The sequence below is a fragment of the Mustela putorius genome, unplaced genomic scaffold (genome assembly GCF_011764305.1).
Source record: "Mustela putorius furo isolate JIRA1106 unplaced genomic scaffold, ASM1176430v1.1 tig00537248_pilon_pilon_pilon, whole genome shotgun sequence".
Classification (NCBI taxonomy): Eukaryota; Metazoa; Chordata; class Mammalia; order Carnivora; family Mustelidae; genus Mustela; species Mustela putorius.
In genome coordinates, this window is record NW_025422387.1 from 6,568,701 (window position 1) to 6,580,829 (window position 12,129).

Here is a 12,129-nt window from a genome sequence, read left to right on the forward strand (position 1 = left end):
GGGAGAATTAAGTGAACTTTCGTGTGCCAGTTAGCATGGACCTAGTATCTCCATAGTAAGCCCTCTATGGGGCAGTTATTGTATTATTGTTATCACTGCACTGGGAGTTTGCTAAGAAGTGTTGGCAGTCTCACCCACACATCCAGGCCTCGAGGTTTGGCCACATTCCCCTTAATGGGCTCTTTGACCCGAATGTGAACTGTCTGTCACCCCTAGCCCAGCTGATGGAATGCAGTAAAGCTAGCTTGGCAGGGAACTGCTTCTCTTAGGCACCACCCCTTGCCCCAGCCTCGGATAATTGGCCCGATACATCTTGGCATCTGAAATTTACATACGGTGCAGGGAGTGATGGATGGCTCTGGTAACTGGGCTGTCTCTCAGCTGCAGCTCAGTTATCCATCTCGGCAGGCTGCGGAGCCATCCGTCTTGTCTCCTTGTTCGTGGCAGGCCGGCATGTGCCCTCCAACCCAGGTCATCCTGCAGCCTCCTCCCGGTGCTGGCCTCGGAGGCCCTCCTGCAGGCGTCACTCCCACCATGCTCCACAGCATCCCCTGAAACCTTTCTACTCGGTGTTCGGCTGAGACTCTGATGGTCAAGCCCTGAACGGCTCTATGGACCAAAGATGCAGAATGAGACATTTGGTATGCACAGAGAGGGTCTTACCTTGCTTTTGCCACAAAGGACTTCTCATGCTTATATCTGCTAAGAATCATTCATTCGCAAATGTTTATTGAGTGCCTACTATGCACTCAGCACTGAGCTAGAACCCCTGGCTACAGCTGTGAATGAGAGAGGTACAGTCCCCACCCTAAGGGACTGAAATTCCATTGGAGAGTGTGAACACTGAAGATCCTAGACATTATGCCCATCACTTTACCTACTTGCAATCTGGTTCTCAAGGGATCTTTAAAATAAATCTATGGGCACAAATTTTTACCTCCATTTTACAGACACAGAAACTAAGGTTGAGTCTTTTGTCCAAGGTCATGCTGCTAGTGAAGTATCAAAGCCAAAATTTGGATACAGGTCTGTGGGCTCTAAATTATATCATTGTTTCCCAGACAGACAAGACTCTTTCAGAGTTTCTGACACGTAGCATTCATTCATTCATCCATTCATCCATTCATTCTTTCATCCATTCATTCATTGGACCAACAATCATTTCTAGAGTGCATACTATGTATCGGCAACTGTTCTAGGCAATGAGTATATAGTAAGGTAAAAAGGACCAAAATCTGTCTTGTTCTTGTGGAGTTTTCATTGTCTCAAATAAGATAAGTGAAATACACAGTGTGTTTGATAGTGATACATGTTAAGGAGAATAAAACCAAATACAGGAACAGGGAGACCAGTTAAGTGTTATTGCAATAATCCCATTCCTCTGCCTGGAATGCTTACCTTCTGTCTGACACACACATCCTTGTGGCCCCAGGTCAAATACTCCCATCTTGGTGACCCTTTCCCCCCAGTCACAGTAAGTCATCTTGCTGTCTTTTCCCGTTATACTTTCTTCACACTTTTATACTGTATTTAGGCACACAGTGTTGGAATCGACCTGTCTTCTCCACTGCACTGTGAACTTTTCAAGGACAGGGACCATGTTAGCTGGTTTCTGCATACCTGTACCTGGCACAGAATTGTGGCTCAGTAATTAGAGGGATGATTGGATGGGGGTGGGTGGGTGGATGGATGATCAATTAGATGGATTATGGATGCATGAGTGGATAAGTGGATGGGTGATTGGACGGGTGTGGGTAAAGGGCTTCCATCCTAGGTAACACCTTCCTGGGCAATGGCAGCCCTTGCCCAAGGTGGGCACCACATAGTGATTCATTAGAAGGGGTAGGTAAAACTCTACCTCTCCCTTGCCCCATCAGTTTCCATAACCCCTCAGAGGCAAGACAGAAGATATATTAGGTTTTCATTCTTCCAAGCATGCTCTGGAGATCTTGTCTTCACATGTTGGCCTTTGTCCCCTTCTACCAGAATTATTTTAGGCCCTAGCTTATCTACCTTGGTTTCTGAGCTCTTGGAGAATACAGGCTGTATCTGATTCATTATGGCCCTCCCCCTTATCTCATGCCTAGCACACTGGAGACCATGGATGGGTGGATGGACAGTTGAATGGATGGAGAGGGTCCATCATCTCTGGCCGGATCTCCCTGCAGTAAAGAGAAAGCGGAGTTCCATGTGTGTGTTTGGGGAAGTTGGTGACTGCTCATCCTGGTTTTCCAGGCCTGACCTAGAATTTCAACCATCACTTTGGCCACATATCCTTATAGGAGGTAAGGTACTTAGTACACTCCATAAATATTAGCATAAATATACTAATAGGAACTCAGAAATGTTAGCTATGAGCTCTTATTTTCTATAGGGAACTTCTTTCTGTGTAAGATTTCATTTGAAGACAAGGTTCTAGGGCTTTAAAAAATGAAATCTGATGTTTTATCATATATTTCCAAATAGGACAAATATATATTTGAAAGGACTAGCAGGAATACAAAAGAGATGCCTGGACTTGGAAGGGAGAGTTTATGCAGGCTTCCTGGAAGAGGGGACATTTAAATTGAGACAAAAGGATTAATAAGATCACTCACAAAGAAAGAATGAAATCATCCAGGCTGAGGGAATGAAGTCTGTGGAGCCATACAGTTGGGAGACCCTGCTGCATTTGGATTCCTGCAAAGAATTCAGTCTGGCTGGGAAGGAGAGGAGGAGAGGGGAGGATGGCAGGAGCTGACAGGGACCCAGTGACACCTGAGGTCCTCACTTCCTAAAGCCCGATCCCCAATAATAACTGCATTCTTTTTAGAAAGTGTCTTCTTAGAGTTGGTTTTGGGAGGACATGTCTGAATCCCCCAAAAGTGTGGTTGTCTTTGGAGCTGATTGTCTTTGAAGCTGACACATTGTATGTGCTGTCCCCCCAGGACATATGACGGGGGAACTGACATACATATACATAACTTGGGTTGCGTCTTAATGTGTTTCTTCTGTGAGAACATAGCATCTAGCCCGAAGTTTTGTATGTAGTTGACACTTTAAGATCACGTGTTGAATTTCAAAAGCAACTCTTGTAAGATTCCCCTTCCCTCCTGCTTGGGAGGCACAATTTAGCTCAGAATGTTCCACCTGCCTCCCTGGAGATAATTCACAGTACTCCTTCCCCACCTAAGACCCACCCTTCTCCCTGAGCAAATCCAATCTGTTAAACAGCTGTGTGACTTGAGCAGGTAGTCTAGGCTGTGTTCTCAGTTTCTTCATCTTTAAAATGGCAGAATCAGATTCAGGTAATTTTGAAGTGTGGGACGTAGACTGACTGCTGGACATGAGATGATTGTAAGCAGTCAGTAGACCAGGCTTTAGAGGGATCAACTCATGTCAGCAGGAGTATGTATTCCTTCTCAGTGCTCTTCCATTCCTTCTAACAAGAAGAAAGTCTGTCTGGTGCTATACTACCTTTAACATCTCTCTAGCATTTGGTAACTAACCTCCTTTTATACCAAAGACACATAGCAGTGCTTTGTTTTATTGGTAGTTTATTTCAATGGCTGCCATCTGTTTATGACCTGGGATTCTCTAGTGATTAAAAAAAAAAAAAAGTATCCTTTTCAAATGAACTTACTTAGGTCAAAAAGAAGAGGGGAGGTTTATTATGAAGGTCAAGAACAGGCAAACTTAATCTATGATGCTAGGGTCGGAATAATGGCTACCTTCAGGATGTATTCACAAGGAGGCACAAGGGAGCCTCTAAGATGCTGGGAACAACGACGAACATTCTATATCTTGATCTGGGCAATGGTTGCAAGCGTGTAGAAATTCAGTCTTAAAATTGAGCTTAAAGCTATACATGTCTTAAAAAGAAAGAAATAGGAGTCAATTTGAAGATAAATATTAAATAGTAATTCATGTGGTATATTAATATGGCAAAATGCATGCCAGAGGGGTGTGTGTGGTTGAAGTTTGAACAATGATGGACCGGCAGACCCAAGTTTCCTTCTGGTTCATAGGTTACGAGACTCTGAGTGCTTTGAAGATCTAAGTCTCAAGGTTGCCCAGCACACTGATGGAAGATCCTCTCAGAGCTCGGGGCACTTGCTGGGCAGTGGGCACTTACGGTGGGGAAGCAGCAGGACTGTAGAGCCCATCTTCCCACAGAAGAACCCTTCCATCCCACCCCAGCTTCTTCCTGCTGCTCCTGGTCCTGGGTGCAGCTCAATCCCAGCTTCCTTTTTCTCTGTGCATTGGCCCGAGCCTCAGCTGCATCCATCATCTGCTTCAAGCTCATTAAAATTATTTCTTTTTAGTTGCAAATGGGCTGTTTATGATGATCATTATTTGAATGGTCTGCGCTGGGCTCCGGGCTGTCTGTCTGCTGCTGATGGCAGGTTAATCAGATGAGTCTCCTCCCGGCCTGGGCCTGGTCCAAAGTCTGGGGCTGTGTTAATCATGGCTCCCCTAGGGCTGGGGGCTGAGGGCCAGGGTGGGAGAGGAATGGAGTTCTGCTTGATCATCAAAGGAGGGCCTTGCTAGTCGTGTATGTGTGTAGTGGCTCAGACATTCATTTCTAAAACTCTGCTTCTAAATCTCAGCTTCAGACCCGTACTGGTTTACGTTTATGAGAGTTTTTTCCATTCCTTTAAAGTAAATACAGTGCTGGGATCTTTTTTATTTTAAGTGTTTTTACTTATTTTTTTTAAGATTGTATTTATTAATTTGACAGAGAGAGAAACAATGAGAAAGGGAACACAAACAGGGGGAGTGGGATAGGGAGAAGCGGGCCTCCCAGTGAGCAGCCCCGATGCAGGGCTCCATCCCAGGACCCTGGGGAAATGACCTGAGCCAAAGGCAGATGCTTAAAAATTAAGCCACCCAGGCACCCTATATTTTGTTATCTTAAATAAGCTCCTCACCCAGCGTTCAGTTTCACAACCCTGAGATCAAGACCTGAGCTGAGATCGAGTCAGACACCCAACTGACTGAGCTACCCAGGCACCCCAGGCATATTTATTTTAAAAGACTCATTGATTCTGTTGTTGGCCCTTTGCTTTGTTAGTGTTCAAATGCCCTATCTTTTAGGATGAGTGGGAGTGGTTTTTAATGTTTTTCTTTGATGCAGTAAAACTTGGCTATACTCTGTTGATCTTCCTTTTTCTTTCTTTGGTGATATTTTTATGGACCTGTGAAACCCAGAACTCTTAGAATCACTGATCTAGTGATGAGACCTGAGATGTTTTCTGAACTCTCAGTTTATCCAAATAACAGAATAATATCAGCCAACATTTATTGAACACTTGGTCCTGTGCTTGATGGTTTATACAATTATACCATTTAAAACAAGCTCCCTGAATATCCCCCGGCTAGTGGAAGAGTGGAGCAGAAGTCCTACGAAGAGCCAGGCATTATAATTTTGCCTTTATTATCCACCAACGGGATAATCCACACCTGTATTATTAGAATTGACTGTAACTTATTTCTTAGTTGCTTCGTGAATCCCAAACAGACACACTGATGTGCTTATTACATGAGGTGAGGTACGTAAGGAGCTTAGCATGGTACCCGATACATATAAGCACCCAAAGAATGATAATTATGATTATTATTTACTATTACTGTTATTGATGATTTTGTTTTTAGTGAGCTTACCATAGAAATGTGGCAAGAACTTAGGGTTGAAGTATGAGCATTAGAAGTAGGCAAAGTTGAGAAGAACATAGACATTGTTTGCTCTTCTCTGGCTCAACAGGAAAGACACCATGAGCTGGGCTTAAGCAGGCTTGGGGCTGGGGGTTCTGACAACATTCCCCAGCCTGGTGTTGCCTCTGCTGTGACTTCAGTGTGGATGCAGCAGACAGATTTATACCCACCAGCATCCTGGGAGGTTCTGGTGAAGGGATTCAGTCACACAGCATAATTGTCTGGTACAACACTTCAAGTCATTGGACTTATCCTGCTGTGAAATTTCCTCTCAGGGCCTGGGTTTGCTGTTTAACTGAGGAGTCCAAGTCCAATACCAACCAGGTATATTGTTTGCTGTGGTGTGGGGAAGGACAGTGTCCCAGAGATTAGAACATAATGTCAGAAACTTGATAATCCAAAACCACATCATGTCCGCCCAAGTCCCTGTTCTGCTTGTTCTGCAGCAACATAAAATCACATCTTTGTCTCCAAGACAGATGAGAAAAACTAAGGGAACCTGTGAGCATTTTATCACAACTCGCATTGACCATGACACTCCAGTTCCTTCTCTCCTGCCAAGTGAGGTTCTGTCCACCTGGCTGCACCACCTGGTTGAATTTTACCTACCTTTGATCAGTCCTTTTGCTGCAGACTTCTCCCTAGTCACTCAATATTTTGGTTGTGGTCGATTGTAGTGTCTTTATTGGAAACTATTTTTAAATGATAAATCTAAAGTGGCCTTTTTTCTCCTGTCACTCTGGTGGACTGTCAGAAACTGCTTCTGTCTCTCCTCTCTAATGATACCTTCTTCTTTACCCGGCTTAAAATTCCATTGAGCATTTGTACCAGCAGCGCCTGCACCTTCAAGTCAGTGTGTCTAGTGCTGTGGCATAGAATTGACTTCAGCACCTTGGAGAGCACCACACCTCTGAAGCCCCACTCTATTTCACTACTTTAATGACTTGGCCTTCTCTCTTCTAGTCCCGTGGTTCTCCAAGAGGTTAGACGTTTCTCCAGAAATAGAAATTCCCTTCCCAGTTTCTCCCTAAGGCACCCTAGGCAGAGACACTTCTACTGGGCTTGGGGTAGGCTCTTCTGCCTCTGATGGGTATGAGGTTTATGGTGCTACGGTGAACTGCTATAGAGCAGATTTACCGACTCAGACATGATATAAGACAATTACCATGCATTTCGTCTCTTACAGGGAAAAGGATTTGCAGCGGGTTAATAGTACTTTTATTTCATTATCTAATGGTAAAAGTGTTTCATTGTGTGTGCAAGATGAATGCGTATTAGCGATGACAAATGGGGTCTTTCAACACGGTGCCGAGCCTCATCATACATATGTTAGATTAAAGAGTTCACCCTAGAAATACACTCTTGCATCTGCGTGTGTGTTTTTAATAAATCTGATTGCAGAAATTTATTGCATCACCGGATTTAGGAAATTATGGGGCTTGATTGCTGCAAATATAATCGGGTGATATATACAGAAATGCTCCTCGAGTTATGGTCCAGAAAAAAAGCCCATCTCGGGATGGTGCAAGAAAGCAGCAGACCACATAAACAGAGCATTTCTTGAATTATGCAAATGAAACCCATGACAACTCATGGTGAATTGTACTCCCCTTGTGAGACTGCCACCATTAAAGCGAAGAAAGCCAAGAGAGGGGTGATCAAATATACATGTACAACCAGCAGACGCTGTCTGTGATGTGTGTGAGCTGGAGCGGCCCCCCTTCCATCCCTCACTCTTTTTTTTTTCCCCTCGACGGTACGTCCTGTAAAAACCTGGTCTGGCGCCTTCATTGCACATAAGCAGGCAAGGCACCTTCCAATCCCTTTCTTCTGAATCCAGGAGTCTTCAGTGAAATATTTCTTATACTTGAAGTGAACCTTAAATGATTTACTGCAGGATACACAAAAGGTCAGCTTGCTTCTTATTGGCACCTTCATTTTTCCAAAATCTACTGAAATTAAAAAGCCATCTATATCTTAAAAGGCGTATTTATGAACCCTTAAGTGTAAGTAAGTCATAGTTGGAACAGTTCCCACCTCTGATATATGAAAGCTGTCGACAGCACTTTCTTACACTATAATATGCCCATACAATATGCCGCACTTTACTATTTTGACACGGTTTGGAGATGTTTTCTACAGTTACTGACAAGCTTATGCCATCACTCCTTTGGAAATTTAAGAGGTGGGGCAGAGGGGTGGGGGAGAGAGTGAAAAAAAAAAAAAAAAAAACCTCCACCCAACTTTATGGGAGATTATTGATCTTCCGATGAGCAAAAAAAGCTGTCCTGGATTTTTTTCAGTTGCATCCCGTTTTGTAAATTATTCATTTGTGCCAGGAGTCAATATCCTGTCTTTTCTCTCAGCTTTGTAAGTTAAGAAAACTTGTTCAGAATGCTGTTTTGTACAATGATGAAAAAGGAAAAGGAGGGGAAAAAAATCTTTCTCTTTTCTCTCTCTCTCTCTCTCTCCCTTTTTTTTTTTTTTTTTTTGTATTGTTTCAGAAGGAGCTTAATTCCGTCGCTTCCGAGCTGTCTGCACGGCAGGAGGAGAGTGAACATTCTCATAAACATTTAATTGAACTCCGCCGGGAATTTAAGAAAAATGTACCTGAGGTACAGTATATTTGCTGTTATAGAATTAACTCAGTAGGAATGCAGATTTTTCTCTGTTCAAACTGTATTTTGGAAACTGTAGACATAAGTGACTAGCAAGAAAAGAAGCTAATTAGCCACAAAGAGACATTACAGCCCCCAACCTTTGGGTGTTTCTTGGTATAGTGGCGCTCAGTGGTGCTATCTAAAGTGAGGGCAGGATGCTTCTCCTTTGAAGTCTTTGTTTCTGCAGGCTCCCTAAAACATCCACTACCCCCCGATATTCATCTCTAGTCAAATGCTTGGCCTTGACAGCAAAGACAGTTTGTCTAGGGTTCGTGATCTTATTTTCCTTTTCCATTGGTGTCGGGGAAGGACAGCTCTGGGCTCCTCCACCCTCTCTGGGCCTTCCCTCAGTCTCCTCTAAAACACCTCCCGCTGCCATAAAGAGGCCTCCTTCTTCCCCTTCCCTTCTTGCTTTGCAGCTCCAGCCACCAGCTCTGACTTTCCCAGCTGCCCTAAGGGTGGTCCAGACAGAGCAGTCCTGTCCCCTTACCCCCATAGCATAAGGGCCTCCCAATGGAAGAGACTAGAATGGGCATGTTTTTGTTCTTTACAGGAGCGAATGTGTTAATTCCTTTACTTTCTCTGTCAGGCCCCCTGTTGCTGCTCAGATCTTTTTTTAAAAAAAAAAAGGATGAAATAAACACAAAGAGGAATAATAAAGCCTTCTGATTCCATGTAATGTTATCAAAGATGTGACACATCAGAGCCACTGGGTAACAGAGACCCTGACTGCCCCCAAAACCAACTTTGCTTCTCTGTGGTCAGCAGAGGTTAATAGTTGACCTCTCTGTCCTAACCTACTTGGGAGGCCCGGATCTTGGAGGAGGGTGGGGCGGGCAGCATTTGGCATTCTGAAAGTATCAGATGTTGATTCCACTCTGCCTGTTAGAATCACCCAGGGGACCTGCTGCCCTCTTCCTGATAGAGGAGGAGGCCATGGAAAGATGGAGAAGAGGCAGGCCAAGCAAGGTATTGGGCTACATGAGCACAGAGTGGTCAAGTCTTCTAGCTGTGAAATTCTCCTCACAAGTCATAAGGACCTTCAGTTCTTCAAGGCAAGAGAGGGAAGTGGACTATAGCTAGAACTTGCCCATGGAGCAAGTATGGAAGGAATCTTAGGTTTGCAAGGTGAGAGAAGGAGTAAGAGTCTCAGGTCCAAGTGTCTCCCATGTCACGCCTTCAAAAAGGCCAATTCAAGTCCTGGGCTTGACTCCTCGAGCTAAGAAGGCATAGTTGATGGTGAGCACCCTTTGCTTCCTTCTTGGAACAGAGAACAATTTGGTATTTAAGCTGATTTTCTGCCCAGAAAGAGGATGCCAGAAGCTTGGCCTCTGACTCTCCATTCTGTGGGATGCACAGATGAAGCAGCCCTAGATCTTCGCAGACCTACGTGCCCTCACTCTGGTCAGCACAGATTCTCCATCTCATCCTCCTCTCCCAGGCCACATGGGAGCCCCCAGGTGATAAGGGAAATCCAGGCCAGGTTTTAAGCCTCTGAGTTAAGCTTACATAATTTTAATACTGCATAATTATGCAATTATGTAATTAGGAGGAATAAGTTTCCATTCCTATTATAGTCGCGCCTCTGAAAATTCTCTTTTTTGGAACTAGTCTCTCCTGATTGGGAGAGTCATGCCAAGGCTTTATTTAAGAACATCATCTGGCTGGTGCCCAACTCACCTCCTGCTGGTGCCTATGCTCAGCTTCCCTCCCAGGGGTGAAGCATACAGGACAGGGGGCTTCTAGAAATGGTCAGCATTGGCCCAAAGTCCTGCCAACCCACCCCCACCCCCACCCCAGGCCCTCAGATTTGAATTCCCTTGAGTGTGGCGTTATGCAGATAGCTTATTTGGGTTGCCTGTTGACCTGCATCCAAAGCCAGCCTATCTCAGGACCTTGGTCTCCGCTTTCAGAAAATCAGGGGACAAGAGAGATGATTTCTGAGGCCCCTTCCAACTGCAACATTGCCTGAACGTGGACCAGAGGTTTAACCTGCTGATACGTTTTATTTGGTCTGTAAAGTCAGTTGGGTTTTACAATAAGTTACCAACATTTGGCATCTCAGTAGATTTCACCCAAAACCCCAGATTTCTAGTATCTTTTGAGACTCTTTGGTGGATCTGGTCACACAGGGGCTCCATGCCCACATGGCGGTCACCAGCTAGAGCTGAGCAGCTGCTACCTCCATTACACGGTGCTTGGGGCTCTCCCGATCCTTGCCTCCCAGCCTGCCTCCCGCATGTCCATTCCCTGCACCCCGGCCTCTGTGGGCACTTGAGTTCACAACCTGGGACCTGGGTTTTCATGCATTTCCTTTTCCATGGCTCAGCACATGCACTCATAGCTCCTTGTGATCAAATCCACTAGATTCGCACACTCTCCCTATGTCCCCCCTGAAGATCCCAAACATACCATCAGTATATCACCAGCTCCAAGGAGCCCTGGGGGACACTAATCAGTGAGGAGGGGTACCCAGGACCCAGAGGCGGGATCATTTTCAGGGACAGAAACACAACCTTATCTTGTAATTAAGAGATTTATTCTTTACCTGAACATATGTATTCTTGTGCCTACGTCTTCCTTCCCTGCTTCTCTCTACTGTCCCCTCTCCCCACGCTCTGGAGCCCCCCTCAACTCCTTCCGCAGGGGTCTCTTGTGGGACGTGACTGACAGCAGTCATGGAGTCACTCGTGGGTCTCAGGAAACTGAAGCATTTAGGGTTGGGATCTTGGTGACACTAGGTTCTAAAAGGCTTCCCTCTTGCATGCTGGGGAGAACTCACAGGAGCCAACCAAGGGAGCCCTTGGGGCTGAGAACCTCATGGTCACTTGTGAAAGGCAGGAAGTTAGGGTCCAGAAACAGGAGACTCCCTTCTGAAGACAGCTCACTACCACAGAGTTCATCAGACATTTACAGAGCCCCTCCTCTGAGCTGGGCACCAGGGGGGTGCCAGAAACCGCCCGTTCTGGAGAAGAAAGAGAGACAAGTACAGAAGTGATGTTGCTAAAATATGGAGTCTTTTCCAGAGAAGGGCAGTTGGGTGGGGAAGCAGACAGAGTCTTTTCCAGAGAAGGGCAGTTGGGTGGGGAAGCAGACAGAGATGGCCACCTGAAGGAGACAGCCCTGAGCAAATGTTTGAAGGACAGAAAGTTTTTATGAAGGGACTTTGGTGACATGCTGCTGGGTGTGGAGAGTCGAGCCCACCTCTTCAGCAAGTGTCAGTCGTAGAATGCACCACTAGTCCCATGAGCGCTTTGCGTAAAAAAACGTTCTCTGGTCAGATCTGTTCGGGAAGCACTCCTTCCTTCCCCCCTCTTCCGGAAGTTCCCAATGTGCATTATACTAAAGGCTCCAAAAAGTCCTGCAGGGAAGAAACTTGATGTTGGACTTTATTTCCTAGGCTGATTTGGCTTGGCACCCTATGTGTGTGTACACGTGCGTGTGTCTGTGTGTAAGTGTATATATGAGAACCCCTGAGGAAATCCCATGGAGCACACGTCCCACGGGATACCTTTGGGCAATGCTGGCCTGGGGGACAACAGTGCATTGCAAGCAGGGGCCACGGGGGTATCCCACCTGGCACTGTGGTGAACTCTTCGCTGATCTCTTTTTCAGGAAATCAGAGAGATGGTGGCTCCTGTATTAAAAAGCTTCCAAGCTGAGGTAAGACCCAAGGCCCATGGCATGCCACAGAAACATTCCCTGCTTCCCTTTCCTGTCCCCCCTGGAGTTGGCAGAGGAAGCCAGCAGCCTCTGGAAGCTTAGGAGAAACCTG

General features: G+C 45.5%; 1 protein-coding gene across 2 annotated transcripts in view; it reads left to right on the forward strand.

Annotated features, from left to right (window-relative positions):
- Nucleotides 1–12,129, forward strand: part of CUX2 (cut like homeobox 2) — a 258,743-nt gene that overhangs the window by 151,366 nt on the left and 95,248 nt on the right. For both annotated transcript variants that reach the window (XM_045073569.1, XM_045073570.1), the window contains exons 2-3: nt 8,199–8,309; nt 11,970–12,017. In XM_045073569.1, the coding sequence (XP_044929504.1) occupies nt 8,199–8,309; nt 11,970–12,017 (159 nt within the window). The remainder of the gene's footprint in view (nt 1–8,198; nt 8,310–11,969; nt 12,018–12,129) is intronic.